Below are 26,746 nucleotides of genomic sequence, written 5' to 3' on the forward strand. Positions count from 1 at the left end.
TCATGCTGAACTAGTTCCAACAACCTTAGGTCCTCTGTCCCAAAGATCTAAATTTGGCTTCCATTCAAATTTCAAACAAATGTCTTCAAGATCACAGGCCTCTAGGAACGTAGGTAAGTCTGGATTGAGAAGGAGTCCTCACCCTAACTTGGTTCTTTCAACGACAATGAAAAGTACAAGGGCTCTCATCCTCCTCGTAGGAAGAAACAATTCTACTTAACTCCAAATTCAATGGCTTTCAAGGTGCTCAGAGTGAGTACCCACCAAATCAAAACTGCAACAATGCAAGCTGTGAGGACAACGTGTAGTGGTTGGGTAATTAGACTAATAATCTAAAGGCAGAGACCCTGAATCCCACTATGATTCAAATGTCTGCATTTTTTTCCCAAAAAGATGGAAAACAACTTTAGTGGAGAGGATAAAATGGGTTAGAAAATTATTAATGTAAAATGGGAGCATTTATCGCAGAATTGCTGGGCCGAAGATGTTGCTTCTGTGCTGTACCTCTCCACGCCTCTGTATCCATGAAGCTAGCTGTCTTCCGAAAGCAAGCACGGCCTGATCCAGGTCTTCAATAACATGACTGACTCTCATCAGAAGTGGCCCCGAGTCAGCTTCTTCTCCAAATTTGGTGTGACAATCCCACAGCACACAGGAAAATAACATCCACCTGCATTTGAGTAGTTACCCAGATCGCTTACCTGGGAGGGCATTCCCTTCCTAAACAAAACTCGTGTGTTGGCTCGGGCCTGGTAACAGCATCACAGTGAGATTCGTCCACCTCCACTCCATCATACCTGACACACATAGCATAAGAAGTGGTAATCCCTGCAATGAGGAGAGGATTACAGTTCATTCAACATCGCTCCATCAGCTTCAAATCAGTTGCATTTAGACACTTTGTTCTGACATCAGCTAGGGGTCACTTTTATGGGTTTGAGACTTGATCATCAAAGCTCGACTGACACTTCCCCTTCCCCCTACCACCCAAATATGGTGGTAAATCCAGACTTTGTCTGCCTTCTGAGGTGAGCAGAGATCCCATGATAATATTTCTTAAAAGGTCAAACAATTTTCCCTGGCATCCAATACAGTATGTCCCACATTCTCTCCCCACCCCCCCCCCCCCCCGAAGTATGCACACACAAGCATTTAAGTATCATATTTAAGGTTGATATTCAGACATACTAAACGTCTCTGAAATCAACTGCATCTACCATATTTCTGCTCAACTGAAAAAACACTTTTTTTCCTGTAGACTTTCCCATCAATATTTGGATCATTTGCAAATTTCTTCATGCCTTTAGATTTAATTCTAAATTATTAATATTTACTCTAGGCTAAGGGCTGTGAACCTAGATGGCTAAAGATTTCCTGTCACAAAAACACCATTATCTTTGCATCCTGCCACTATATCAGTTTTGATTCCAGTCACTCTCCCTCTTATCCAATGGGTTTTTAATTTTTTGACTAGCCTATCAAGTGGGTTAAGTCCAGAGTTTAGCTAAAATCTACAGAGGCAACCTCAAAGCCACCATCCTCATCAACTCTCACTCCCTCCTCAAAGAGTCAGACACTGCCTTCCCTTAACTAGTCCTAATTGCCCCTGAATTTATCTCAACCTGTCTATTTAATGATTTATAGTCTCTTACAATCTATTCCAATAACTTGCCTAAAGATAAAAGTAACCACCCTGTAACCCTTTGATTTCTGCCTACAGTGCCTTTTTAACTAGCAACCTTCCAATCATCTGGGACCTTGCCTGGAGCTTGGGAGTTTTCAAGGCATTGGTTGTATATCCCCCAGAATCGCATCACTAAAACATTACATCATCCAATTCCCATTTGAGGGAGCTTACTCCTTATAAACTAGTCACTTCATATTCTATAATTTTCCACTGTCTGGATTTCTGAAGTACTTCATTTCTTTGAAGTATTGTGGGTCATCTAAATATCCCAAATGGCTGAATATAAATATGCAAATAATCCTTTCACTACAGCGTTGGCAATCTACGATTCAAACAACAATAAAACAGGAAATGTGGTGCTTCTGAACAATGAACTCAGTGTTGTCTTTCTGCAGCCACCTCATCACACCCACCAACACTTTAGAGATCCAGATTATTATGTGTGGAAGGGCAGCACACATCAGGAGATGGCATTAGGTTGGAACCTTAGCAGGGGGCCAGTAGGAAGGTTACCGAAGAAGGAATCTTATCTTTACTTTCTCAGACTCTGCCCTGAAAGTTAATGGTATTTGTTAGCACTGCTTGTGACACTTTCCATTACTCAGTTGTGACTACAAGCAGATGGACTGGGTGGTATTTGTCTCACTGCTGGGCAGTTTTCCACATTAATAACAATGTTACTACCATAGAAGCACAGCTAATTCTGGAGCAAAAGGACGTCGTCTGCTCCTATAGACTATGCAGTATCCAGTACTTTCAACTATTTCCAGACAAAATGTGAATCCAATAGATTGAAGACTGTGATGGTGGGAATTTCCGTAAGAAGTGGGGTAAATCATCCATTCAGCTGAATGCGGTTAACACTCCATGCTGGGTCCCAGACATCGCTAGAGCCTGTTAGCTGTTTATCTGTCCTCTATTTAGATTTTAAACTGCAAAGGAAGTGCTGTGAGGGATGGAAAGGACAAGCATAACAGCTCTGAGAGGGTGACGCCAAGACAGCTGAGTCATGGGGCACTCAGTGTGTGACTAGTCTTCATTGTCTATCTGTTCTTGATGGCAGTGGTGCAGAACATGCCTGGGTCAGGCTATACTTATGAAAAGGAGAGAAAAAACTTAAGCCAAAAGTCAAAAGATAGACGAGTTCCAGCAAAAATAAGCAGATCAGTGGCTTACCAAAACTGGAGAATTTGAGATTGAGCTGAGAAGGCTGACGTGTGCCCAGACAGCAGATGAATTGCAGTTTCTTGAGCTTCTTGAAATAGTGAAAAGATGGAGTCGGAGTGGGATGGAGAATTAAAGCAGCCTCTCCATTGGTATAACACACACAAAATTCTGGAACTCAGCAGGCCAGGCAGCATCTATGGAAAAAAAGTACAGTCAACGTTTCGGGCCAAAACCCTTCAGCAGGACATTGACTGTACTTTCCCTCCAGCCCCCCATAGGTGCTGTCTGGCCTGCCAAGTTCCTCCAGCATCTTGTGTGTGTTGCTCAGATTTCCAGCGTCTGCAGATTTTCTCTAGTCTCCATTGGTACAGCCTGGCTTGCCAGACATATCACAGATATTCCCTTTGTCCCGTCCATCCCTCAACCTCCATGCCATCTCCTCTGCAACTTAAAATAATTTCTATCTTTCTTTTATAGTTCTGCCAAGAGGCCTTGGGCCTGAAACATGAATCACATTTCTCCTTACACTGATACTGCCTAACATGCTGAATATTTCTGTCTTTATTTCAGATTTGCAGTATCTGTTGGTTTTTTTTTTAATTTTCATCACTGCTGATGCTTAGATTTGGCATGACTACTGCCTCTTGACCTGATCGGTTGGCTGTGGGATAAGTGGCCTGTCCATTGCACAATAACAATGTAATAATCCATATATCCACCCTAATCAGCCCCAAATCCCACCCTCCAAATGGTTGAACAATTAAATGCCCTGTACTTGTATAAGTGAAGGGCTGTAGGGTTTCCAAAGGCACCTGTGGTACATGTGGAACTGCAGGGTGCGTACGCTGATACCTTCCATCTGTACATGTCAGCCAGACTGATGTCATGGTCAATGTCCCCACCTTCAAACTCAATGCTGCAACAAGGAAAGAACAAGGGGTGGAATTTAATTACAGCACAGAGAAGAAAATCCAGGGAAAACTGCGGAACTTTCTAAACAAACGGATGAAAGATCAGGTTTTATGAACCTTTAGTAATCACAACCTTTAGCCATTTAATTCACAAACTTGAGCTAATTGCAATTTTCAATTACTCATCTTCTCAAACTCTAACTCCAGTCATTGCGCGACTTAACCCATGTCCCAGACCAGGTTCCCTGAAGGTAGTCACATGGTAGGTCAGGTAGGCAGTTCCTCACAGCCCTAAGTTAACTAGTCACCTCCAGGTGATAGGTAAACACCAGCCCAGGTCAGGCCTCATTCCCTCTTCACCTCACCAAGCACCAAGAGAATCCAACAGCACAGGCCTGAAGAACCTGGTAGCCTACTCTGGCTCCCAGTTCATCTGTAACCCTTCTATGTGGTTGCAGTGACAACTCAACAATCAAACTGACTGAGAAAAATGCTTTTCTGGTGAGTGGGCTGGGCTTTTTGACCACTCTATTTGTTAACCTTTCTAACTGGCACAGGTCCATGAAGCACTGAAAATAACAAAATTGCAACCTTGTACTGGATGGAAAAAAAGAAATGATATGAACGATTACATTCCTCCACCCAGCTCCAAGGGGAGTTTCAACTACATTACTGTCTCCCCTTGTAGCTGCACATCCATTCTAGGAGATCAACTGGCTATTTGCTACTTCCTCCACAGCCTCAAATTCCCTTTTCCTCAGGGAAGCTGCCTTTTCTTTGAATTAAAATCCTTGGCAATTGTCCAGCACTTCTCCTACGTCACCCCTAGTGTTATTCCAGCCTGGCAGATTGTCAGACAGGCACAGGTAGAGAACTCAGCCCAAAACTAATCTCATCTTCAAAGAACCAATAAGGGTCACTGTGGAGTGGCTACTGAGGGAATGAGACTACGAGGAGGACAGAGAGTAAGATAGTGTGATCACCAGGAGAGGGCGATGGGGAGCGACTTATAGGAGAATGAAGCTGTGAGGAAGAATGATCCATGAGGAATGAGATGAGGGAGGAATGGAGTGAGAAAAGAAAGAGTGATCTATGGAGGGACAGAAGCAGGAGGAAGAGTGATCAGTGGGGGGGGAAGAGGTGGGGGGGTACAGAGAGAAAGCCTGGAAGCAAGTAGCAGGCAACTCTGGGAACATGAGCGGGTGGGAAGGCTGACCAATGCACGAGTGAGACAGCAAGGAGCATCACCAATGAGACAAATCTATGCCTCCCCCCCCCCCACCCCAAAAGAGACTGGTAACAAACATCATGAGTTGCTAGCAATGAGGTCAAACTACACAGAGGTTTGAGGGTCACTGCTAATATCCTTCGTACGTATCAGCCTGTGAAATGTGCTCGGATCAAAGAAACCACACGAAAGAACGAGTTCCTTTAAAGACTGCAGTAACAAGCTGACCTTACCGGCTGTGTTTTGTTAGGTTATTTTTCTTCAGATAGAGACTGATAAATGACCTAAAAGATATTTAATGCTCTACTTAAAAGAAGAACAAGGGAGCATTTATTGGGGACTACACAAACTGTAAACGATTTAAAGTTAGTTCTGAAAAGCAAAGAACTTTTTGGTTTGGCACCACAGTAGGTGGTTAGCGCGACATTATTACAGCTTGGGGATTCAGAGTTCAAAGTTCACTTCCAGTGCCATCAGTAAGGAGGCGAGGTGTGCCTTCCTCGTGGAATGCTTGGGTTTTCCCTGGGTGCTCTGCTTTACTGTTACTCAGAATTTATCTAAATCTTACATACACCCCACAACGTGAGGCAGTAAAATTTTTTGCATTATGTCTCCGTTGCAATTCAAAGGTACATTTAATGTCAGAGAAATGTAAACAATATACATCGTGAAATGCTTTTTCTTCGTAACCATCCATGAAAACAGAGGAGAGCCCCAAAGAGTGAATGACAGTTAAATGTTAGAACCCCAAGACCCCCCAGTTCCCCTCCCTCCCGCGTGTAAGCAGCAGCAAGCATCAATCCCACCTCTCCCACCAGCAAATAACACATCGGCACCCACCACCGAACACTCAAGCGTGCAGCAAAGCAACAGCAAAGACAGACTTGCAGTACACCAAAGACTACTCATTCACCCAGTATTCGATATACTACAGGCTCTCTCTCTCTAATAAGGGAGAAAGGTGTCACCGTTTCACAGACATGTGCATTTATAAAAGAAGCTGTCCTGTTGAAATAAGCCTGTTGGTCCTGACTTTTATGCTGTGGTACCACTTGCCAAATGGAAGCAGCTTAAACAGTTTATGGTTGGGGTGACTGGTGTCCCCGATGATCTTCCAGGCCGTCTTTCTGCACTTGCTGCTTTAAATGTCCTCAATGGAGGGAAGTTCACATCCACAGATGCACTAGGCTGTCGGCACCACTCTCTGAAGTGCCCAACAGTCAAGGTTGCAGCAGTTCCCGTACCAGGTGGTGATACAGCCAGTCAGGATGCTCTCAATGGTGCTCCTGTCGCAAGTCTTGAGGATTTGGGGGTTCATGTCGAACTTCTTCAGTCGCCTGAAGTGAAAGAAACGCTGTTGCGCTATTTTTGACACTCACCTGGGATGTATGGTCCAGTGAGATCTTCAGTGATGTTTATACCAAGGGACTTAAAACTACTCACCCCCACAGTCTACAGACATACCAGGGAGGTTAACTGATCACTGTAAATAGTCCCATGACTAGGTTAAATTGGGGCTTTCAGGGGTTGCATTCCTTGAAGGGTCGGAGAGCCTACTCAGCACTACATCTCCAAATAAATAACTTCATGCAGACAGTTAGATTCTTCAACTTGGCAAGGCTTACTTTATCTCCTGAATCAGAGACAGACAACAGGGTGGTCAAAGCTATGACTGAATATGACAATGAACGAACATTGGAAGGTGTTTAAAAAGGAATTTAACTCAATAAAATATACCAGTATGCATTGAAAGCAGAAGATCTTTTCACCAACTAAAGAGCTGTGGTCAAAGGAGAAAAGGGACAACATGAAGGTGAAGGATGGCGTGCAATAACATGCAAAGAACAGTGCCAATTAAGGGCACAGAAAAACAAAGAAGTGAAACACAGAAAAACAGAAATAGGTGCAGGAGTAGGCCATTCGGCCCTTCGAGCCTGCACCGCCATTCAGTATGATCGTGGCTGATCATCCAACTCAGAACCCTGTACCTGCTTTCTCTCCATACCCCCGATCTCTTTAGCCACAAGAGCCATATCTAACTTCCTCTTAAATACAGCCAATGAACCGGCCTCAACTGTTTCCTGTGGCAGAGAATTCTACAGATTCACTACTCTCTGTGTGAAGAAGTTTTTCCTCATCTCTAAAAATTCTAAAAGGCTTCCCCTTTATCATTAAACTGTGACCCCTCGTTCTGGACTTCCCCAACATCGTAAACAATCTTCCTGCATCTAGCCTGTCCAATCCTTTTAGAATTTTATACATTTCAATAAGATCCCCCCCTCAATCTTCTAAATCCTAGTGAGTATAAGCCTAGTTGATCCAGTCTTTCTTCATATGAAAGTCCTGCCATCCCAGGAATCAATCTGCTGAACCTTCTCTGTACTCCCTCTATGGCAAGAATGTCTTTCCTCAGATTAGGGGACCAAACCTGCACACAATATTCTAGGTGCGGTCTCACCAAGGCCTTGTACAACTGCAGTAGAACCTCCCTGCTCCTGTACTCAAATCCTTTTGCTATGAATGCCAACATACCATTTGCCTTTTTCACCGCATGCTGTACCTGCATGCCCACCTTCAATGACTGGTGTACGGTGACACCCAGGTCTCGTTGCATCTCCACTTTTCCTAATCGGCCACCGTTCAGATAATAATCTGCTTTCTTCTTGCAACCAAAGTGGATAACCTCACATTTATCCACATTAAATTGCATCTGCCATGAACTTGCCCACTCACCTAACCTATCCAAGTCACCCTGCATCCTCTTAGCATCCTCCTCACAGCTAACACCGCCGCCCAGCTTCGTGTCATCCGCAAACTTGGAGATGCTGCATTTAATTCCCTCGTCTAAATCATTAATATATATTGTAAACAACTGGGGTCCCAGCACTGAGTGAAAAAGACTACAATCTGCTGTTGTTAATTTCTAAATTGTTCAATTTCTTAAATTGTCATTGTGGTTTTTTTTCCTCATTTAAAAGCCTTGTATGCACTTCAGTCTTCACAGATAGCGCCTGCTATCTGTTCACAGATCACAGCTTCCATAAATGGTCCTCGACCTTCTCATTCAACTGTGTTTGAACTATGAAATAGTTCATAGGTCATAACCTTCTGATCCAATTTCTATTGGTTATTCAGCAACACAAACTGCACGTATTATAGATGACATCACCAAACTCTGGAATGACACCCACACAAAGGCAAACGTTGTCATGAAGTGCTCTTTCAAAATTCCCCATCTATTTGGAAGGGCGTCATGGGAAATTGAGCTGTAACGCGGGAAAACATGAGCTCTTTTTTGTGTGTGGTTTACACAGAAAACAGGTCCAATCAGATTTGTTATCTAATATAAAAGCAAAATAATCAGGGCTATATTGGGCTTTTATAACCCTACACAGTTAAAACAAGTTAACAGAACCTCTGTGTTAGACTTGGAACATAGAACAGCACAGCACAATGTTGTGCCAACCTCTTTAATAAACTCCAAGATCAATCTAACCCTTCCCTCTCGCATAACCCTCCATTTTTCTTTCATCCTTCTAAGTCTTTCAAATGTCCTTAATATATCTGCCTCCGCCACCACTCCTGGCAGTGCATTCCATGCATCCATCACTCTGTGTAAGAAGAAATACACCTGACACCTGTAGGTTGAAAGGAAAGGTTAAAGGTTTGAAAGCACCATGGTTTTCAAGGGACAGTAGAAATTTGGTTCAGAAAAAGAGGCATGTCTACAATAGATATAGGCAGCATGGAGTAAAGGAATTGCTCGAGGAATATAAAGAATGTAAAAGGAATCTTAAGAAAGAGATTAGAAAAGCTAAAAGAAGATACGAGGTTGGTTTGGCAAATAAGGTGAAAGTAAATCCGAAAGGTTTCTACAGTTATATTAAAAGCAAGAGGATAGTGAGGGATAAAATTGGCCCCTTAGAGAATCAGAGTGGTCAGCTATGTGTGGAGCCGAGGGAGATGGGAGAGATTTTGAACGATTTCTTCTCTTCAGTATTCACTAAGGAAAAGGATATTGAATTGTATAAAGTATGGGAAACAAGTAAGGAAGTTATGGAACCTATGACAATTAAAGAGGAGGAAGTACTGGCGCTGTTAAGAAATTTAAAAGTGGATAAATCTCCGGGTCCTGACAGGATATTCCCCAGGACCTTGAGGGAAGTTTGTGTAGAGAAAGCAGGAGCTCTGACGGAGATCTTTAAGATGTCATTAGAAACGGGGATTGTGCCGGAGGATTGGCGTATTGCTCATGTGGTTCCATTGTTTAAAAAGGGTTCTAGAAGTAAGCCTAGCAATTATAGACCTGTCAGTTTGACATCAGTGGTGGGTAAATTAATGGAAAGTATTCTTAGAGATAGTATTAATAATTATCTGGATAGACAGGATCTGATTAGGAGTAGCCAGCATGGATTTGTGCGTGGAAGGTCATGTTTGACAAACCTTATTGAATTTTTTGAAGAAGTTACGAGGAATGTTGATGAGGGTAAGGCAGTGGATGTAGTCTATATGGACTTCAGCAAAGCCTTTGACAAAGGTCCACATGGAAGGTTAGTTAAGAAGGTTCAGTCGTTAGGTATTAATGCTGGAGTAATAAAATGGATTCAACAGTGGCTAGATGGGAGATGCCAGAGAGTGGTGGATAATTGTTTATCAGGATGGAGGCCGGTGACTAGCGGGGTGCCTCAGGGATCTGTTTTGGGCCCAATGTTGTTTGTAATATACATAAATGATCTGGATGATGGGGTGGTAAATTGGATTAGTAAGTATGCCGATGATACTAAGGTAGGAGGTGTTGTGGATAATGAGGTGGGTTTTCAAAGCTTGCAGGGAGATTTATGCCAGTTAGAAGAATGGGCTGAACGTTGGCAGATGGAGTTTAATGCTGAGAAGTGTGAGGTTCTACATTTTGGCAGGAATAATCCAAATAGAACATACAGGGTAAATGGTAGGGCATTGAGGAATGCAGAGGAACAGAGAAATCTAGGAATAACAGCGCATAGTTCCCTGAAGGTGGAGTCTCATGCAGATAGGGTGGTGAAGAAGGCTTTTGGAACGCTGGCCTTTATAAATCAAAGTACAGAAGTTGGGATGTAATGTTAAAATTGTACAAGGCATTGGTAAGGCCAAACTTAGAATATTGTGTACAGTCCTGGTCACCGAATTATAGGAAAGATATCAATAAATTAGAGAGAGAGCAGAGACGATTTACTAGGACAGGGGTCGGCAACCCGCGGCTCTTTGATCTCTGTGCTGCGGCTTCCCGTGGTTTGTTAGTTTTTGAAATGTAATTTGAAATTTGAAGATTATGGTGATCTTGTACAATCTAAAAACGTTGTGGAGACCCCATTTCCTGGCACATCCGAACCGGCTCACAATTAGCCACCGTTCCGGCTAAGGGAGATAGCCTACGGGGGTTTGTGAGTACGTGTCTTTGGGAGCATCCGCGCCCACGGGGACGGGTTGAGGGAGGCTTTAAATCAAGGCTGTTTAGTTCAAATAAAGTTACCTTGACTGCAGTGTCTTTATTTTAGCGCTGCGTGTAGCACACCGCTACAATGCGTTTTTTAATCGCTATTAATATACATCACCACTGCCAATGCCTGACACCCGCCAGTGTGCGCTTTCTTTTAATTCTTCGATCCAAGGTAGGCTAACTATGGAGTAACCTTCAACCCAACGCCTTTTTTTCGGAGTTCAAAATGTTTTTGTTGCATGCAGAAATGTAATTTTGTTTTCTCTGCAGGAGTTCATCAATTTCATAAATGCAACACATTATAGTTTGTTTATACATAGCATAAAGGCAAAAAAAATCCGTTGTATGCAGTGTTATTTCATTTTAAATGTCAAACGGGTTTTGTGGCTCCCAGTGATTTCTTTTCTGTGGGAAATGGGTCCATATTGGCTCTTTCAGTGGTAAACGTTGCCGACCCCTGTACTAGGATGTTACCTGGGTTTCAGCACCTAAGTTACAGAGAAAGGTTGAACAAGTTAGGTCTCTATTCATTGGAGCGTAGAAGGTTGAGGGGGGATTTGATCAAGGTATTTAAAATTTTGAGAGGGATAGATAGAGTTGACGTGAATAGGCTGTTTCCATTGAGAGTAGGGAAGATTCAAACGAGAGGACATGATTTGAGAGTTAGGGGGCAGAAGTTTAAGGGAAACACGAGGGGGTATTTCTTTACTCAGAGAGTGATAGCTGTGTGGAATGAGCTTCCTGTAGAAGTAGTAGAGGCCAGTTCAGTTGTGTCATTTAAGGTAAAATTGGATAGGTATATGGACAGGAAAGGAGTGGAGGGTTATGGGCTGAGTGCAGGTAGGTGGGACTAGGTGAGATTAAGAGTTCAGCACGGACTAGGAGGGCCGAGATGGCCTGTTTCCGTGCTGTGATTGTTATATGGTTATATACCTTCCTCCAGTCTCTTAAAATTATGCCCCCTCATATTAGGCATTTCCACCCTGGGAAAATGTCTCAAGCCAAGCCTCTTATCGTCTTACACACCTCTATCAATTCACTTCTCATCTTCCTTCGCTCCACAGAAAATAGTCCGAGCTCGCTCAAGCTATCCTCATAAGACATGCTCCGTATCCAAACAGTATCCTGGTAAATCTCCTCTGTACTCTCTCAAATCTTCTACATCCTTCTTATAATTAGGAGACCAGAATTGAACACAATCTTCTAAGTGTGGTGTAACCAGAGTTGTTTTTTTTTAAAAAAAGACCTCCTAAACCTATACCTTCTTGTTTTTAGTGTCCCCTCCTTGGGAAAAAGACTTCACAGTGCCTGTGCCCCTCACGAACTTACATACCTCTATCGGTTCATCCCTCAATCTCACACGTTCCAGAGAATAAAATCCTCGTCTACACAACTTTCCCTTGTAATTCAGGCTCAAGTTCAGGTAACATCCTTGTAAATCTTTTATGCAATCTCTCTCATGCGATAACACCTTTCCTATAAACAGGTGACCAAACTGTACACATTCATATATCAACATTTATAGAACCGCATTGGAACTTCTAATAGATTAGGATCCAGACTGTTGTTTTATTATGTTTTTAGCTTCCTTTACACTTGTTTATTTGTTTATTAAATCACCTGTTTGTCTGTAAGATATTCAGTTCTATACTTTGCAGAGCTAAAGACTCAGTCTGCATCTATTCATAGGTCTCTTATCTAAATTGGTTCAGACCAATTTGCAGCATATAAGTAAAGCAGGAGTTCAAGTTCCTGTGTTATTTCTAGCCTTGCTTGCTGATACAGGCTGACCCTATCTGACCTATACTATATTGCACATAGAATAAAACAGCTGCAACTATACATTATGCACCTCATTCTTAGCTTCCAAGGAATCTTCTGGAAAACATCTCCATATCTAACAACCTAGCATCATGAACAGGATAGCTACGAGGATTAAGGATAGGCAGGACCCCAGATGAGGAAAAAGTTCAGGCATGCACACTCAACAGGAGGCAAGGTCAGCCTCCTCACTTTCCTAATTGTTAGAGAAACACCTAGTTCCTGTCTCAATACACTACTTAAAGGAACTCTGAGAGAAGTTAAAACCTGGGAATTCTCTCCTCTGTTTTAAGTGAAATTAAACAGTAGATGTGCATAATTTAATGATTTGGTGTAATCTATTTAGCTACGTATGGTTCATATGCATTCCGGTTGTACAATCTACTCATTCAAGCTATAGGCTCCCATTAATTGTAGCTACTTATCCCCAAAGGAGGCGAACAATCGTTCTATCTCTACACATGTAGCAGAAGGAGAATCATAGCTCCGGCCAAGTTAGTGAAAAAATCTACTACAGGAAAAGGGAAAATGGAACCTCCAATTGTTAAGTGTAAAAAGACCAAGGCTTTGAGTTCTTATCCAAACTAAATATCTGACTGGATAAGACCAGTGAAGAAATCAAAATGAGATATACCATCAGTGTTGTGTCAAATTGTGTCACTGCTAGATGATTTTAAAGGGCATGAGGTAAGATCCAGACACCGCCTGAAGGAAAGAAGAAAACTGGATGTATGTTGGCAGCGTTATCACAACTCAGAGAACTTGCTCAGTTACATAGTCAAGATGATAAAGAGATCGAAGAATTGAAAGAGCACGTCAGTATATTAACTGAACAAGTGAGAAAACACAAACAGAAGGGTGACCAAGTCAAAGTGAATGATACAAAGCTCAGATACTGAGTGTGGAGAAGCACAGCAAGGTCCTCAGACGGCGGTCTTGTCACTGATCCTCCCTATTGTGATACACACCCTACATCAGACAATAATCCAAAACAGCACCAAATTTAGAGTATTGCAGAATGGACAAGATATAGATACAACAGAAACCTCAATTGGTTCAAGTGATGATGACAATGATGAAAAAAAATAGGACTGGCAGACTCCATTAACATCAAAGCAAGTGATCCTACGAAATACAACAAGTGTTTTCTCACAAATCTGCAGAATCTGAGAAGTTTGATACATGGCCTAAAGAGGTTCTATATCCTAAAAATCCTCAAACCCTGGTCTAAATTTCTGCATATGAAGAATATGTATGATTGGCATCCATATGATGGCACCCAAATAGTGGCCACTATGTTACCTCATCAAGTCAAGACAGTTGATGTGTGAAGTTAATACTGACATTGGAGAGGATGAGCAAAATCTACCAGGTAGTTAGAATGCCAGGAAGATATTAACAAAGCCCAACACCAACAGACTGGGGAAGGGTGTCAGCGACATCCCTGAATGTTAGAAAGACTTGAGAACAGTGCGGTTGAACCACACAGGAGTGCAGTGAAGGGTCACGCGATGGTCCACTGAAGTCGACCTTATGGATGGTCTGAAGTCAAATGTGGCCAGAAGATTAGGTTAACAACATTGGATTGGAATGAATAAGTGCTAGATGGAATTCAACCCAGATCAGTGTGAAGTGGTTCATTTCGGTAGGTCCAATTTGCTAGGATTCTTGGCAGTATGGAGGCTGTTCAAGCAAGGAAAGCTACTGCCACACATAGAACAAAAGAGTGATCAAGGACTACATCCCTCGATAGGGACTGCCGTGTTGCATTGTCTCTGACCAAGGGGGACACTTCACTGCAGAATGAACATTGAATGGTCTTCCTGTCCACATCGCCCAGTCATCAGAACAGCTGGAACGAATGAGCAGATCTCTCAAAAAAAAAAGACTGACAAGGTATTGTGTGAAGGTTATACGATCTCACTGTGCCTCAGAACAACTCCAAACTACAAGACCAGGTCAAACCCTTTTGAGATAGTGACAGGACAATCTACGTCATTACCCAGAGCTGTTGACCTCAGAAGGTTGATATACATATTATGACAGGCAGTATGGTTGGCATTTGTGTGAATCTAACCCAAACAGCCACTCAGTTTTTGAGGACTGTCTGCTTTAGGCCGATTTATAGCTGTGCCATATTTTTTCCATTTCTTGATGATATTCAGTGACTTAGAAATATTTTTGTATCTATCTCCTGACTTGTGCTTTTCAATAACCTTTCCATGGAGTTGTTCAGAGAGTGTTCTTTTGTCTTCATGGTGTTGTTTTTGCCAGGATACTGACTAGACAGTTGGACCTTCCAGATACAGGTGTATTTTTACTACAATCAATTGAAACACCTTGCTGTACAGAGGTCTCCAAAAACAGATCTCCACTTAACTAATTATGTGACTTCTAGGAGTAATTGGCCACACCAGTGATGATTTGGTGTGTTGTGTTAAAGGGAGTGAATACTTATATGATCAATTATTTTGTGTTGTATATTTGTAATTTAGTTAGATCACTTTGCAGAGATCTCTTTTCACTTGATATGCAAGTCTTTTTCTGCTGATCAGTGTCAAAAACACTCAAAATAATTCCACTGATTCAATGTTGTAAAATAATAAAACAGATTTCCAAGGGGAGGTGAATACTTTTTATAGGCAATATATATGTGCCTAAGACTTTTGCACAGCACTGTAGTCTATGCCATTATTCCTTCTACCAAAGTACATGACCATTCACTTTCCTACACATCTAATAAAACAGATGTGTCCCTCAATCTTGGCAAAATGATCTAACACTTCCCAACTCAAAGCCTAACTTGATGAAGGCCAGCATGCCAAATGCCTTTACTACCCCATCTACCTGTGATACCACTTTCAGTTGTTCCTCCTGTCCCAGGACCCTACCATTCACTCCATCAGTCCAACCCTGCTTTAATCTCCCAAAATGAAATACCTCAGTTATCTGGATTGAAAGCCATCTTGTAACTCTCAACCCTCACTCCCAGATGATCAAGACCATCCCTCCCACCCCCGTTCATAACCTTATACACGATCTACACCACCTATTTTTGTATTATCCCCATTCACATTAATTACAAATAAAAAGGTCCTACACCAACACCTGTGACACACCACTAAACACAGGCCTCCAGTCTGAGGAACAAACTATAACCATCAGCCACAGTTTCCTACCACTGAGCACATTATGAATCCAATCCGCCATCTTTAGGTGTATAAGATGATGAGGGGCATTGATCGTGTGGATCGCCAGAGGCTTTTTCCCAGGGCTGAAATGGTCAACATGAGGGGGCATAGTTTTGTGCTTGGAAGTAGGCACAACTGGGATGTCAGAGGTTAAGTTTTTTCACACAAAGCGTGCTGGGTGCATGGAGTGCACTGCCAGCAAAGGAGGTAGAAGCAGATACAATAGGGTCTTTTAAGAGATAGGTACATGCTTATAAAAATAGAGGGCTATGTGGTAGAGTAATTCTAGGCAGCTTCTAGAGTAGATTACATGGTCTGCACAACATTGTGGGCCGAAGGGCCTGTAACGTGCTGTAGATTTTCTAAATTCTATCCTTCCAGACTATATCTGTCATAAGGGAACATCAAAGGCCTTAAAACTCCATATAGACAACATCCACTGCCCTACGCTCATTCATCCTCTTGGGTACCTCCACAAAGAACTCCCAAGAGGCTTATCAGATACAACTTTTCACACACAAAGCAACGGTGATTGGCCCAAACCAGATCCTATCTCTCCAAATGTTGACAGAACCTGTCCCTCGTAATCCCCTCCAGCAATATACTCATCACTGATGTCAGACTCATGGGTCTGTAGTTTTCTGGCTTGCTTTACTGCCCTTTTTAAACAATGGCACAACATCCAGTCCTCCCGAATCACACCTGTCACCAGTGATGAAGCAACTTAACTGCAAGGACCTCTGTAATTTCTTCTCTAGCTTCCTATAAAGTCAGGCCCTGAGGATTTATCCACCTTTAATGTACTTTAAGGTCTCTAATACCTCCTCACTGCTAATTGCATGTATTCCAAGACAACAACACTCATCCCCCTAATTTCCTTGACTTCTGTCATTTTATCTGAGGTAAAAATTGAAGAGAAATGTTCATTAAAATCTCACCCACACACATGGCCATGATGATCTTTAAGAGAAGCTATTCTCTCTCCCTAGCCACCCTAAAAGGAACATGCAGGCTATGATCCCTGGACATCACACTTTTAAAAGGCCTCCTTTCTGCCAGGCACTCCTTTCCCTGCAAACAATCAACCTCTGCGAGACAGTACCAATGGGCTCCAAATTTTGTTCTTCTCCATTTCAGGATCTTAAACTTGAATCAACCACGTCACTCTCCATAATGATTTTAAAACTAAAAGAATCATAGTCACTGGATTTAAGCACTCACCCACAGGCACTTGCTCTATCCAATTCCACTGGGGAAGACCCATTGCCTGTAGTAAGTCCCTCAAGATACTGATCAAGTTTTCTTGGACATACTTCTCAAATTCCACTCCAAGGTTTTCGCAGAATAAATGACCCAGTCCAGATTCTGACCCAGTTAGAATCTGCCACTACTACTACCCTGTTATGTTTACAACCAGCTGTTATTGCTTTGCACATTTGGTCCTTCTGGGATGTGTGTAATATAATCCAGAGTGGCCACCCCACTTCTTTTTCACCATATGGCTTCAATGGATAACTCCCAAGAACCTTCTCTATAAAGATCATCTTTCATCAAGAAGACAACTCCCCCTCCTTCCTTGCTTGCACCATTGCATCATCTGTATCCTGGAATATTGAGCAGCCAATCCTTCCCCCTTCTCAACTATTTCCCACCCTCTCTTTCTGCTGTTCCCCAGAACACCCAATCACCTCCCTTTACCAAGACCCCAGAAAGCAGATTGTCAACCGTAGTGAGGCTTCCAATGAACTGGACCAAAGAGGCCACGAAGGTTAGCACAGCTCAAATTGTCATGGATTAATGAGAGGCTGGAGGTCTAGCTCAGGGTCAACAAATGAACACTCAAAGGTTGTTGCAAGAAAAAAAATTTCTGAATGGTATCTGTCCCAAGATTTTAAAGGAAATTAAACCTGCATTAGTCCTCATCTGCCAAAGTACGCTCAATTTACAAAGCGGGCCATAAGAGTGGAAAATTACAAAAAAGCGAGAGAGAAAAATCAAGTTATAGAGCTTGTTTTTTAACTCCTGCTGTAACCAACAATTTAAGTATCTGTAATAAGGGAAATAATTAGAACCTATAGTTAAGATTGGTAATTATGAGAAGTTTGAGCTGATTATAGTGAGCTAGCAAGGATTTATATCTGCTAGATCACATCAAAAATATCTAAATTAATGTACTGTGGAAGAAATTTAAGTTGTAGAAAGTGGAACCGGAAAAGATTCATGTTATCCTGCAAAGATCTGTGCTAGTACCTTAAGTATTTGCATTACTTTAGATAACAGGGCTGTATACCCAACTTCCTGTCAGCAATTCCACTCTTGAAGCCATCTGTTCAAGTTTATCCTGTGAACATTGAATTTGCTGCAATGTAGCCGTGATGCTGCTTCAAGTATGAATGGTCTCCTTATGTGGTATAATCAATAAGTAAATAATGAAAACTTAGTAGCATACTGCAAGTGGAAGCATAAAATATAGTTATAAAATTAAGTATTAAATTCTACAAGTTTATTAATAAATTAAATGGACAAAATGCCACACAATTCACAATATCATTAAATGTGAAGATATCCCTCATCAAACTAAAGGCACATGTCAGCATCTTTTGACATGATCATACACCAGGAATTCTGGAATTCTAAAGAATTACAGGGGTTTTCATGAATGCCGATCACTTAAAAGTTGTAGTTAGATCCAAAATCTAATTCAACAACAAATTAAATGAAATTATATAATTTGGAGGCTAGAATGGAAAGTGGAGGAAGGTTGTTCTAGCCATGCAAAGACCTAGTTCCACCACCCATGGAGTTTATGCACAGTTCTGGGCTCAGCTCAGAAAAATTATACTGGTTTAAGATGCGTAAGGTGCAGGTTCACTGGATTGAATCAGATTCAAAGAATTGGATTTTTTTTAAAAAGATTTATTTATCTTGCATTGCCTGAAATAAGGAATATCAAGGAGTGAAATTGATTTTTTTTAGATTTGAAAATTAAAAATTAGGTTTATTTGCTTAAAACACCTGTTTTTTCTCCCTCTGATGAAGCTGTCAGGCCTATTGAAAAGTTCCAGACTTTTCTATTTCGCTTATTAATGACTTAAAAGGAGAGTTAACCTCTTAAACTAAGCAAAACAATTCATCTTTCCCCAAAAGATCTCCTCAGACTACTCTAGATGAATAGGCAAAGTCCTGTACATGGGTATAATTTGTAACCTTCTCATGGTTTCAATCCTGCTACTTAGCAAATATTCATGACATTAAGATGTTTTGCGATAGAAAAATTTCACTCTCCAGTTCCACGTACTTGTCTTTGTAAACCTGAGCATATATCATCTTTACTTTGTAATTAAGTATCCTGCTCCTATCACAATATCATGCCCTGAAGCATCTCGCTTAAAATTAAAAATAAAGAAATCTGTGCGACAGTAAGAGAGAACACCAAGATTGGCCTGAACTCCTTCACCCCCGATGGCCTATATGAGGCCCCAGTCCCATTCCACTCCACCTGCCTTTACCACAGCTGAAACCACAACTATCAGAGCTCACTCTCACCAACCCCTTGACATGGCACCGGTGTTTTCCCCCCCTTCTATGGTTTGCCTAGAAAGTTTGTATCAACCTTCTAGCAGTTCTAACTGGCAATTCAGCCCATTATATGTACACTGGCTCAGGGAGCAATCACATTCCTCCACTCCTGTTACTTATTACAACCATAAAACAAAGGAGCAGAAGTAGGCCATTCAGCCCATTAAGCCTCCTCCACTGTTCCATCATAACCAGTTTATTATTATCCCTCTCAACCCCATGCTTTCTCCCTGTAATCTATAAGGCCCTGATCCATCGGAACCTATCAACCTCGGCTTTAAGTATACTCTGTGATTTGACCAACACAGCCGTCTGTGGCAATAAATTCCACATATTCACCACTCTCTGGCTAATGAAATTCCTCATCTCCGTTCTAACTGAAAGTCCCTGTATTCTGCGGATATCCCCTCTGGTCCTAGAAAAATCCTCTCCACACCCGCTCTATCTAGGCCTTTCAATATTCAATAGGTTTCAATGAGATCCCCCTCATTCTTCCAAACTCCAGCAAGTACTGAGTCATCAAGCACTCTTCTTAAGTTAACACTTTCATTCCCCAAATCATTCTCATCAACCTCCTCTGGAGCTCCTCCAATGCCTGCACATCTTTTCTGAAATTAAAGGCCCAAATCTGTTTACAATATTCCAATGCAGACTGACAAGTGCTTTATTAAGCCACAGCATTACATTCTTACTCTTATATTCTAGTCCTTTCAAAATTAATGCAAACATTGGGCTATTGGGAAGAGTTTAAACTAGGATTGCTGGAGGGGTGGGAACCAAACTTAAGAGATGGAGGAAAGGGCAGTTGGCTCACAAATAGAGAAAGCTTGGAGACAGTGCAAGAGGGAGGATATGCTGGTGGTAGAGAAGGGATACGCACAGACCGATGGTTCGAGATGTGTCTATTTTAATGCAGGAGTATTATGAACAAAGCAGATGAGCTCAGAGGGTGGGTCAGTAACTGGAACTTTGATGTTGTGGCCATTACAGAGACTTTGATGGCTCAGGGGCAGGAATAATTACTTCAAGTGTCAGGCTTTAAATGTTTCAGAAAGGACAGAGAGGGAGACAAACGAGGTGAGATGTGGCACCGTTGATCAGGGATACTGTCATGGCTGCAGAAAAGGAGGAAGTCGTGGAGGGGTTGTCCACCGAGTCTCTGTGGGTGGAAGTTAGGAATAGGAAGGGGTCAATAACTCCACTGCGTGTTTTTTTAAATATAGACCACCCAATAGTAACAGGGACATACAAGAGCAAACAGGGAGACAGATTCCGGAAAGGTGTAATAAAAACAGGACTGTCATTGTGGGAGATTTTAATTTCCCAAATATTGATTGGCATGTCCCTAGAGCAAGGGGTTTAGATGGGGTGGAGTTTGTTAGGTGTGTTCAAGAAGGTTTCTTGACACAATATGTAGATAAGCCTACAAGAGACCGTACTTGATCTGGTATTGGAAAATGAACCTGGTCGGGTGTCAGATCTCTCGGTGAGGGAGCATTTTGGAGATAGTGATCACAATTCCATCTCCTTTACCATAGCATTGGAGGGGGATAAGAACAGACAAGTTAGGGAAACATTTAATTGGAGTAATGGGAAATACGAGGCTATCAGGCAGAAATTTGGAAGCATAAATTGGAAACAGAAGTTCTCAGGGTAATGTACGGAAGGTATGTTGCAAATGTTCAGGGGATATTTGTGTGGGGTTCCACATAGGTACATTCCAATGAGACAGAGAAAGGATGTTAAGGTACAGGAACTGTGGCATGCAAAAGCTGTTGTAAATCTAGTATGTGAAGAGCAAGAGGATTAGACATCAGAGAATTGGACCAATCAAGTGTGACAGTGGAAAAGTGTGTATGGAACCAGAGGAGATAGCAGAGGTACTTAATGAGTGCTTTGTTTCAGTATTCACTATGGAAAAGAATTCTGGCGATTGTAGGGATGACTTACAGCAGACTGAAAAGCTTGAGTTTATAGACATTAAGATGATGTGCTGGAGCTTTTGAAGAGCATAAAGTTCAATAAGTCACCGGGACCGGATGAGATGTACCCCAGGCTACTGTGGGAGGTGAGGAAGGAGATTGCTGAGTCTCTGGCAATGATCTTTGTATCATCAACGGGGACGGGAGAGGTTCTGGAGGATTGGAGGGTTGCAGATGTTGTTCCCTTATTCAAGAAAGGGAGTAGGGCTAGCCCAGGAAATTATAGACCAGTGGTAAGTTGATGGAAAAGATCCTGAGAGGCAGAATTTACGAAAATTTGGAGAGACATGATATGATTAGGAATAGTCAGCATAGCTTTGTGAAAGGCAGGTCATGCCTTACGAGTCTGATTGAATTTTTTTTTTTGAGGATGTGACAAAACACATTGATGAAGGTAGAGCCGTAGATGTAGAGTATATGGATTTCAACAAGGCACTGATAAGGTACCCCATGCAAGGCTTATTGAGAAAGTAAGGAGGCTTGGGATCCAAGGAAACATTGCTTTGTGGATCCAGAACTGGCTTGCCCACAGAAGGCAGAGTGGTCGTAGACAAGTCATATTCTGCATGGAAGTCAGTCACCAGTGGTGAGCCTCAGGGATCTGTGCTGGGTCCACTGTTCTGTGACTTTTAGAAATGACCTGGACAAAGAAGAAAGATGGGTTAGTAAGTTTGCTGATGACACAAAGGTGGAGGAGTGGGGGGGTATTGTGGGTAATGCAGAGGGCTGTCAGAGGTTACAGCAGGACATTGATAGTTTTCAAAACTGGGCTGAGAAGTGGCAGATGGTGTTCAACCCAGATAAGTGTGAGGTGGTTCATTTTGGTAGGTCAAATATGATGGCAGAATATAGTATTAATGGTAAGACTCTTGGCAATGTGGAGGATCAGAGGGATCTTGGGGTCCAAATCCATAGAATACTCAAAGCTGCTGTGCAGGTTGACTCTATGGTTAAGAAAGAATATGGTGCATTGGACTTCATCAATCTTGGGACTGAGTTTAGGAGCCGAGAGATAGTGTTGCAGCTCTATAGGACCCTAGTCAGGCCAAACTTGGAGTACTGTGCTCAGTTCTGGTCACCTCACTAACGGAAGGATGTGGAAGCCATAGAAAGGACGCAGAGGATATTTACAAGGATGTTGCCTGGATTGGGGAGCATGCCTTATGAGAATAGGTTGAGTGAACTCTGCCTTTTTTTCCATGAAGAGACAGAGGATGAGAAGTGAGCTGATAGAGGTATACAAGATGATGGGAGGCATTGACTATGTGGATACTCAAAGGCTTTTTCCCCAGGGCTGGAATGGCTAGCATGAGAGGGCTCAGGTTTAAGGTGCTTGGAAGTAGGTAAAGAGGAGATATCAGGGGCAAGTTGTGTTTTTTTTTTAAATGCAGAGAGTGGTGAGTGTGCAGAAGGGGCTGCCGGAAACAGAGGTGAAGGTGTTTACGATAGGGTCTTTTAAGAGACTCCTGGACAGGTACATGGAGCTCAGAAAAATAGAGAGCTATGGGTAACCCTAGGTAATTCCTAAGGTAAGAACATGCTCGGCAAAGCTTTGTGGGACTGAAGGCCCTGTATTGTGCTGTAGGTTTTCTATGTTTCTATAACATGCACCACTGACTCAACCTGCACAAGGACTCCCAGATCCCTTTGCACTTCTGATTTTTGAATTTTCTCCCCATTTATAAATTAGTCTACATCTTTATTCCTTCTACCAAAGTGTATGACCATACACTTCCTTACACTATGTTCCGTCTGCCGCTTTGCCCACTCTCCCAATCTGTCCAAGTCCTTCGGCAGTCTCCCTGCCCTTTCACCCATCTTCATTATCATCAGCATACTTAGCCACAAAGCCATCAATTCATCATCTAAATCATGGACATTTCATGTGAAAAGAAGCAGTTCCAAGATCGTATCCTGCAGAAAACCACTAGTCACCAGCTACCAACCAGAAAAGCCCCCTTTACTTCCATTCTTTGCCTCTTTCCAGTCAGCCAATCTTCTATTGATGCTGGTATCTTTTCTGTAATACCATGTGCTTTTATCTTGTTAAACAGCCTCACGTCCGACTCCAGAAAATCCAAGTAAACAACATCCACCGACTCTCGTTTGTCTATTCTGCATGTCAACAGATTTGTCAGGGATGAATTCCCCTTAGAGAAACCATGCTGACTTTGACCTATTTTATCATGTGCCTGCAAGTACCCCAAAAATCTCATCAATAATGGACTCCAACATCTTCCCAACCACTGAAGACAAGCCAACTGTCCTGTAAATTCATTTCTTCTGCCTTTCTCTCTTCTTAAAAAGAAGAGAGTGACATTTGCAATTTTCCAGTTCTTTGAAACCATTCCAGAATCTATTGATTCTTGAAAGATCATTATTAATGCCTCCACAATCGCTTCAGCTATCTTTTTCAGTACTTGGGGTGTAGTCAATCTTGTCCAGGTGACCCATCTACCTTCAGAACTTTCAGCTTCTAAAGCAACTTTTCCTTTGTAATAGTAACTTCTGCCCCCTCGCAAATTTCTGGCAAATTGCTAGTGTCTTCCACAGTGAAAACTGATGCAAAATATTTATTAAGTTTGCCCCCCAGTTCTTTGTTCCCCATTACTAACTCTCCAGTTTCATTTTCCAGTGGTCCAATATCCACTATTGCCTTTCTTTTAATGTATCTGAAAAAAAACTTTTGGTATCCTCTTTTATAATACATGAAGATCAGCTAGTCAGTAATATCTTTGTTCTCTGTATGGCTCGTTCAGTTGCCTGCTTTTGTTTTTTTTTAAAAAAAACATCTTCTCAATCTTTCAGCACCACTAAGTTTCGCTATATTATGACCTCTCCTTTGTTTCTATGCTGGCTTTGACTTCCCTTGTTAGCCATGGTTGCCTCATCCTCCCTTTAGAATACTTCAGCTGTTTGGATGTATCCATCCTACACCTTCCAAATTGACCCGGAAGCTCAGCCCTATCGCTCTGGTTCCCATCGCCCTACCAAATTAGTTTAAACCCTTCCCAAGAGCTCTAGCAAAACTGCCGAAAAGGATATTAGTCCCCCTTGGTTCAGATGTAACCTGTCCTTTTTGTACAGGGCATACCTTCTCCAGAAGAGATCCCAATGATCAAGAAATGTGGAAACAATAGGGTCTTAAGAGACTCCTGGATGGATACATAGAACTTAGAAAAAAATAGAGGGCTATGGGTAAGCCTAGGTAGTTCTAAGGTAAGGACATGTTCAGCACAGCTTTGTGGGCTGAAGGGCCTGTATTGTGCTGTACGTTTTCTACATTTCTAAGTCCAAAACCCTGCCCCTTTCACCAGTTTCTTAGCCACTCAATCATCTGTACTATCATTCTATTCCTGATGAGCACTTGGCACTGGGAGTAATCCAGAAATTACTACCTTGGAGGTCCTGCTCTTCAGCCTCTTCTCCAACTCCCTATACTCCTCTGTGAAGGACCTCCTCCCTTTTTCTACTACGTCATTGGAGCCAATGTGCACCATGACTTCTGGCTGCTCACCCTCCCGCTTGGGAATGTTCTGCAGCTGCTCTAAGACATCCTTGACCCTAGCACTTGGGAGGCAACACACCATCTTTGTCTCTCTTTTGAGACCACAGGACCTCTTGCAAGCCCCCACCCCCAACTTTTGAATCTCCTATCACTATTACACTACCTGACTTTACCCTTCCCCAGTGAGCCTCAGAGCCTGCCGCAGTGCCACTGACCTGACTGCTGCTCTGCCCTAATGGGCATTCAACCCCCACCAATATCCAAAGGGTTATACTTGCTGCTGGGGGGAATGGCCACAGGGAAACGCTGCCTTACTTCACCCATCTACCATCTGAAGTCTGTACTATGAGTGTGACCACCCCATCAGAAGCCTCATCTGTGGAGGATTTCAGCCTCCACTGTGGTCCTGGATACATCCAGATCCAGTTCCTTGATCTTGTCAATTAGGAGCTCGTTGTGTGCACTTGCTGCAGATGTAATCATCAGGGAGACTCCTAGGTACTTTGAAATCCTAATCTCACAGGAGAAGCATTCCACTAACTTTACTTCCATTTTGACTATGTTTGTTATACCTTTGCCTTCAGCTTATAGAGAGTTCTACAATTAACTAAACAATTCCAAATGACTCAGTACCCTGTTCTCAGCGAAGCCTGTTGAGTCAAATCCTGGCTACTCTAACAATGGCCCACTCCAACAATGGCCATTCCACTTACACCTCACTTTTTATTACTAAGTTACTAATAACCCAAGCAATTTCCCACTCAACAGCCAAGTCCCCAATATTTAATAATATTCTCATAATATTTCCATTAGTTCATCCCCACTGCCCACTCCCGATTCTGTTACCCTGTCTATAACAACAATAATTTTCCAATTAACCTATGAAACCAGCATGTGTTTGAAGGGTGGGGGAAAACCAGAGGAAGCAGAAACTAGGGAGAGTTAAGTGAGAACAGCTGTTTTTGGGCAAGTCCACATCTGCCTTGTGGAGCGTGCTTAAAGACCAACCACACATAGGACGGTCAGATACATTCAAATCAGAGGGAAGGACAATGATGGCAAGGTAAGAGGAGAGTGATGAATTTAGCCAAGAAGATTTTTAAAAAATATATAAATCTTAGGAAGCTAGAAACAAAGAGTCCTTGAGGATTATAAAGAAACCAGAAGAGAACTCAAGGGAATTAGGGAAGTCAGGAGGGGCCATGAAAAGTCCTTTGGCAACTAGGTTTAAAGAGAATCCCAAGGCATTGTATACATACATCAGGAGCAAGAGTACAACTCGGGAGAGGGTGGGACCACTCAAGGATAAACATCTTTACCTTCCCCCGACCCAAACTCTTCACTTTCCATAGGGATCACACTCTGATTCCCTTGTCCACAAATCTCACTCTGACACATGTCCCTACATGCAACAGAAATTCTACACCTATCCATTCAGAACCCCAAGCAGTCCTTCCAGGTGAGGGAACACTTCACCTGCAAATCTACTGGGGTTATCTGCTTATACATTGCTCCTGATGCAGCCTCTTCTGCATTGGTGAGACCTGATTTAAATTGAGCGAACTGTTTTGTCGAGCTCTTACGCTCCTTCTGCAAAAAGCAAACTTCCCATTGTCCAACCATTTTAATTCCAATTCTCATTGCCGTTCCAAAAAGCCAGTCCATAACATCCTCTCATGCTAAGATGAGGGCACTCTCCAGGTGGAGGAACAATACCTCATTTGGTGCAGACTCGAGGGGCGGGATGGTCTACTTCTGCACCTATTGTCGATTATTGTCTATTTTCTGTCTAGGTAACCTCCAAACTGATGGCATGAACATTAATTACTCCTTCCTTTCATCCCCGCCCCCATCCTTTCCCTCTTCTTTCTTTCCCCACTGGCCTCTTACCTCTTCTCCTCACCTGCTTATCACCTCACCCCTGACCCAACCCTGTGCCAATCCTTCTTCCCTTTCTCCCATGGTCCACTCTCCTCTCCAATCAGACTCCTTTTTCTCCAGCCCTTCACCTTTTCCACCCATCTAATATCATCCATCACTTTCTAGCTTGTCCTCCTCCTCCCCCCACCTCTTTAATCTGGCATCGTCCACCTTCCCTTCCAGTTCTGATGAAGGATCTTGACCCAATATGTTGACTGTTATTCATTTCCATAGATGCTGCTTGACCGTTGAGTTCCTCCAGCATTTTGTGCATGT

The 26,746-nt window shown here is 42.4% G+C and overlaps 1 protein-coding gene across 1 annotated transcript in view; it reads right to left on the reverse strand.

Annotated features, from left to right (window-relative positions):
- The window catches only part of si:ch211-267e7.3 (ADAMTS-like protein 2), a 196,333-nt gene that overhangs the window by 26,917 nt on the left and 142,670 nt on the right, over positions 1 to 26,746 (reverse strand). Inside the window, exons 13-14 of the mRNA XM_059983535.1 lie at positions 3,667 to 3,770; positions 702 to 828 (exon numbers count right to left, since the gene is read on the reverse strand). Coding sequence (XP_059839518.1) covers positions 702 to 828; positions 3,667 to 3,770 — 231 coding nt within the window. The remainder of the gene's footprint in view (positions 1 to 701; positions 829 to 3,666; positions 3,771 to 26,746) is intronic.

Source organism: Hypanus sabinus, chromosome 11 (genome assembly GCF_030144855.1).
Source record: "Hypanus sabinus isolate sHypSab1 chromosome 11, sHypSab1.hap1, whole genome shotgun sequence".
Taxonomy (NCBI): domain Eukaryota; kingdom Metazoa; phylum Chordata; class Chondrichthyes; order Myliobatiformes; family Dasyatidae; genus Hypanus; species Hypanus sabinus.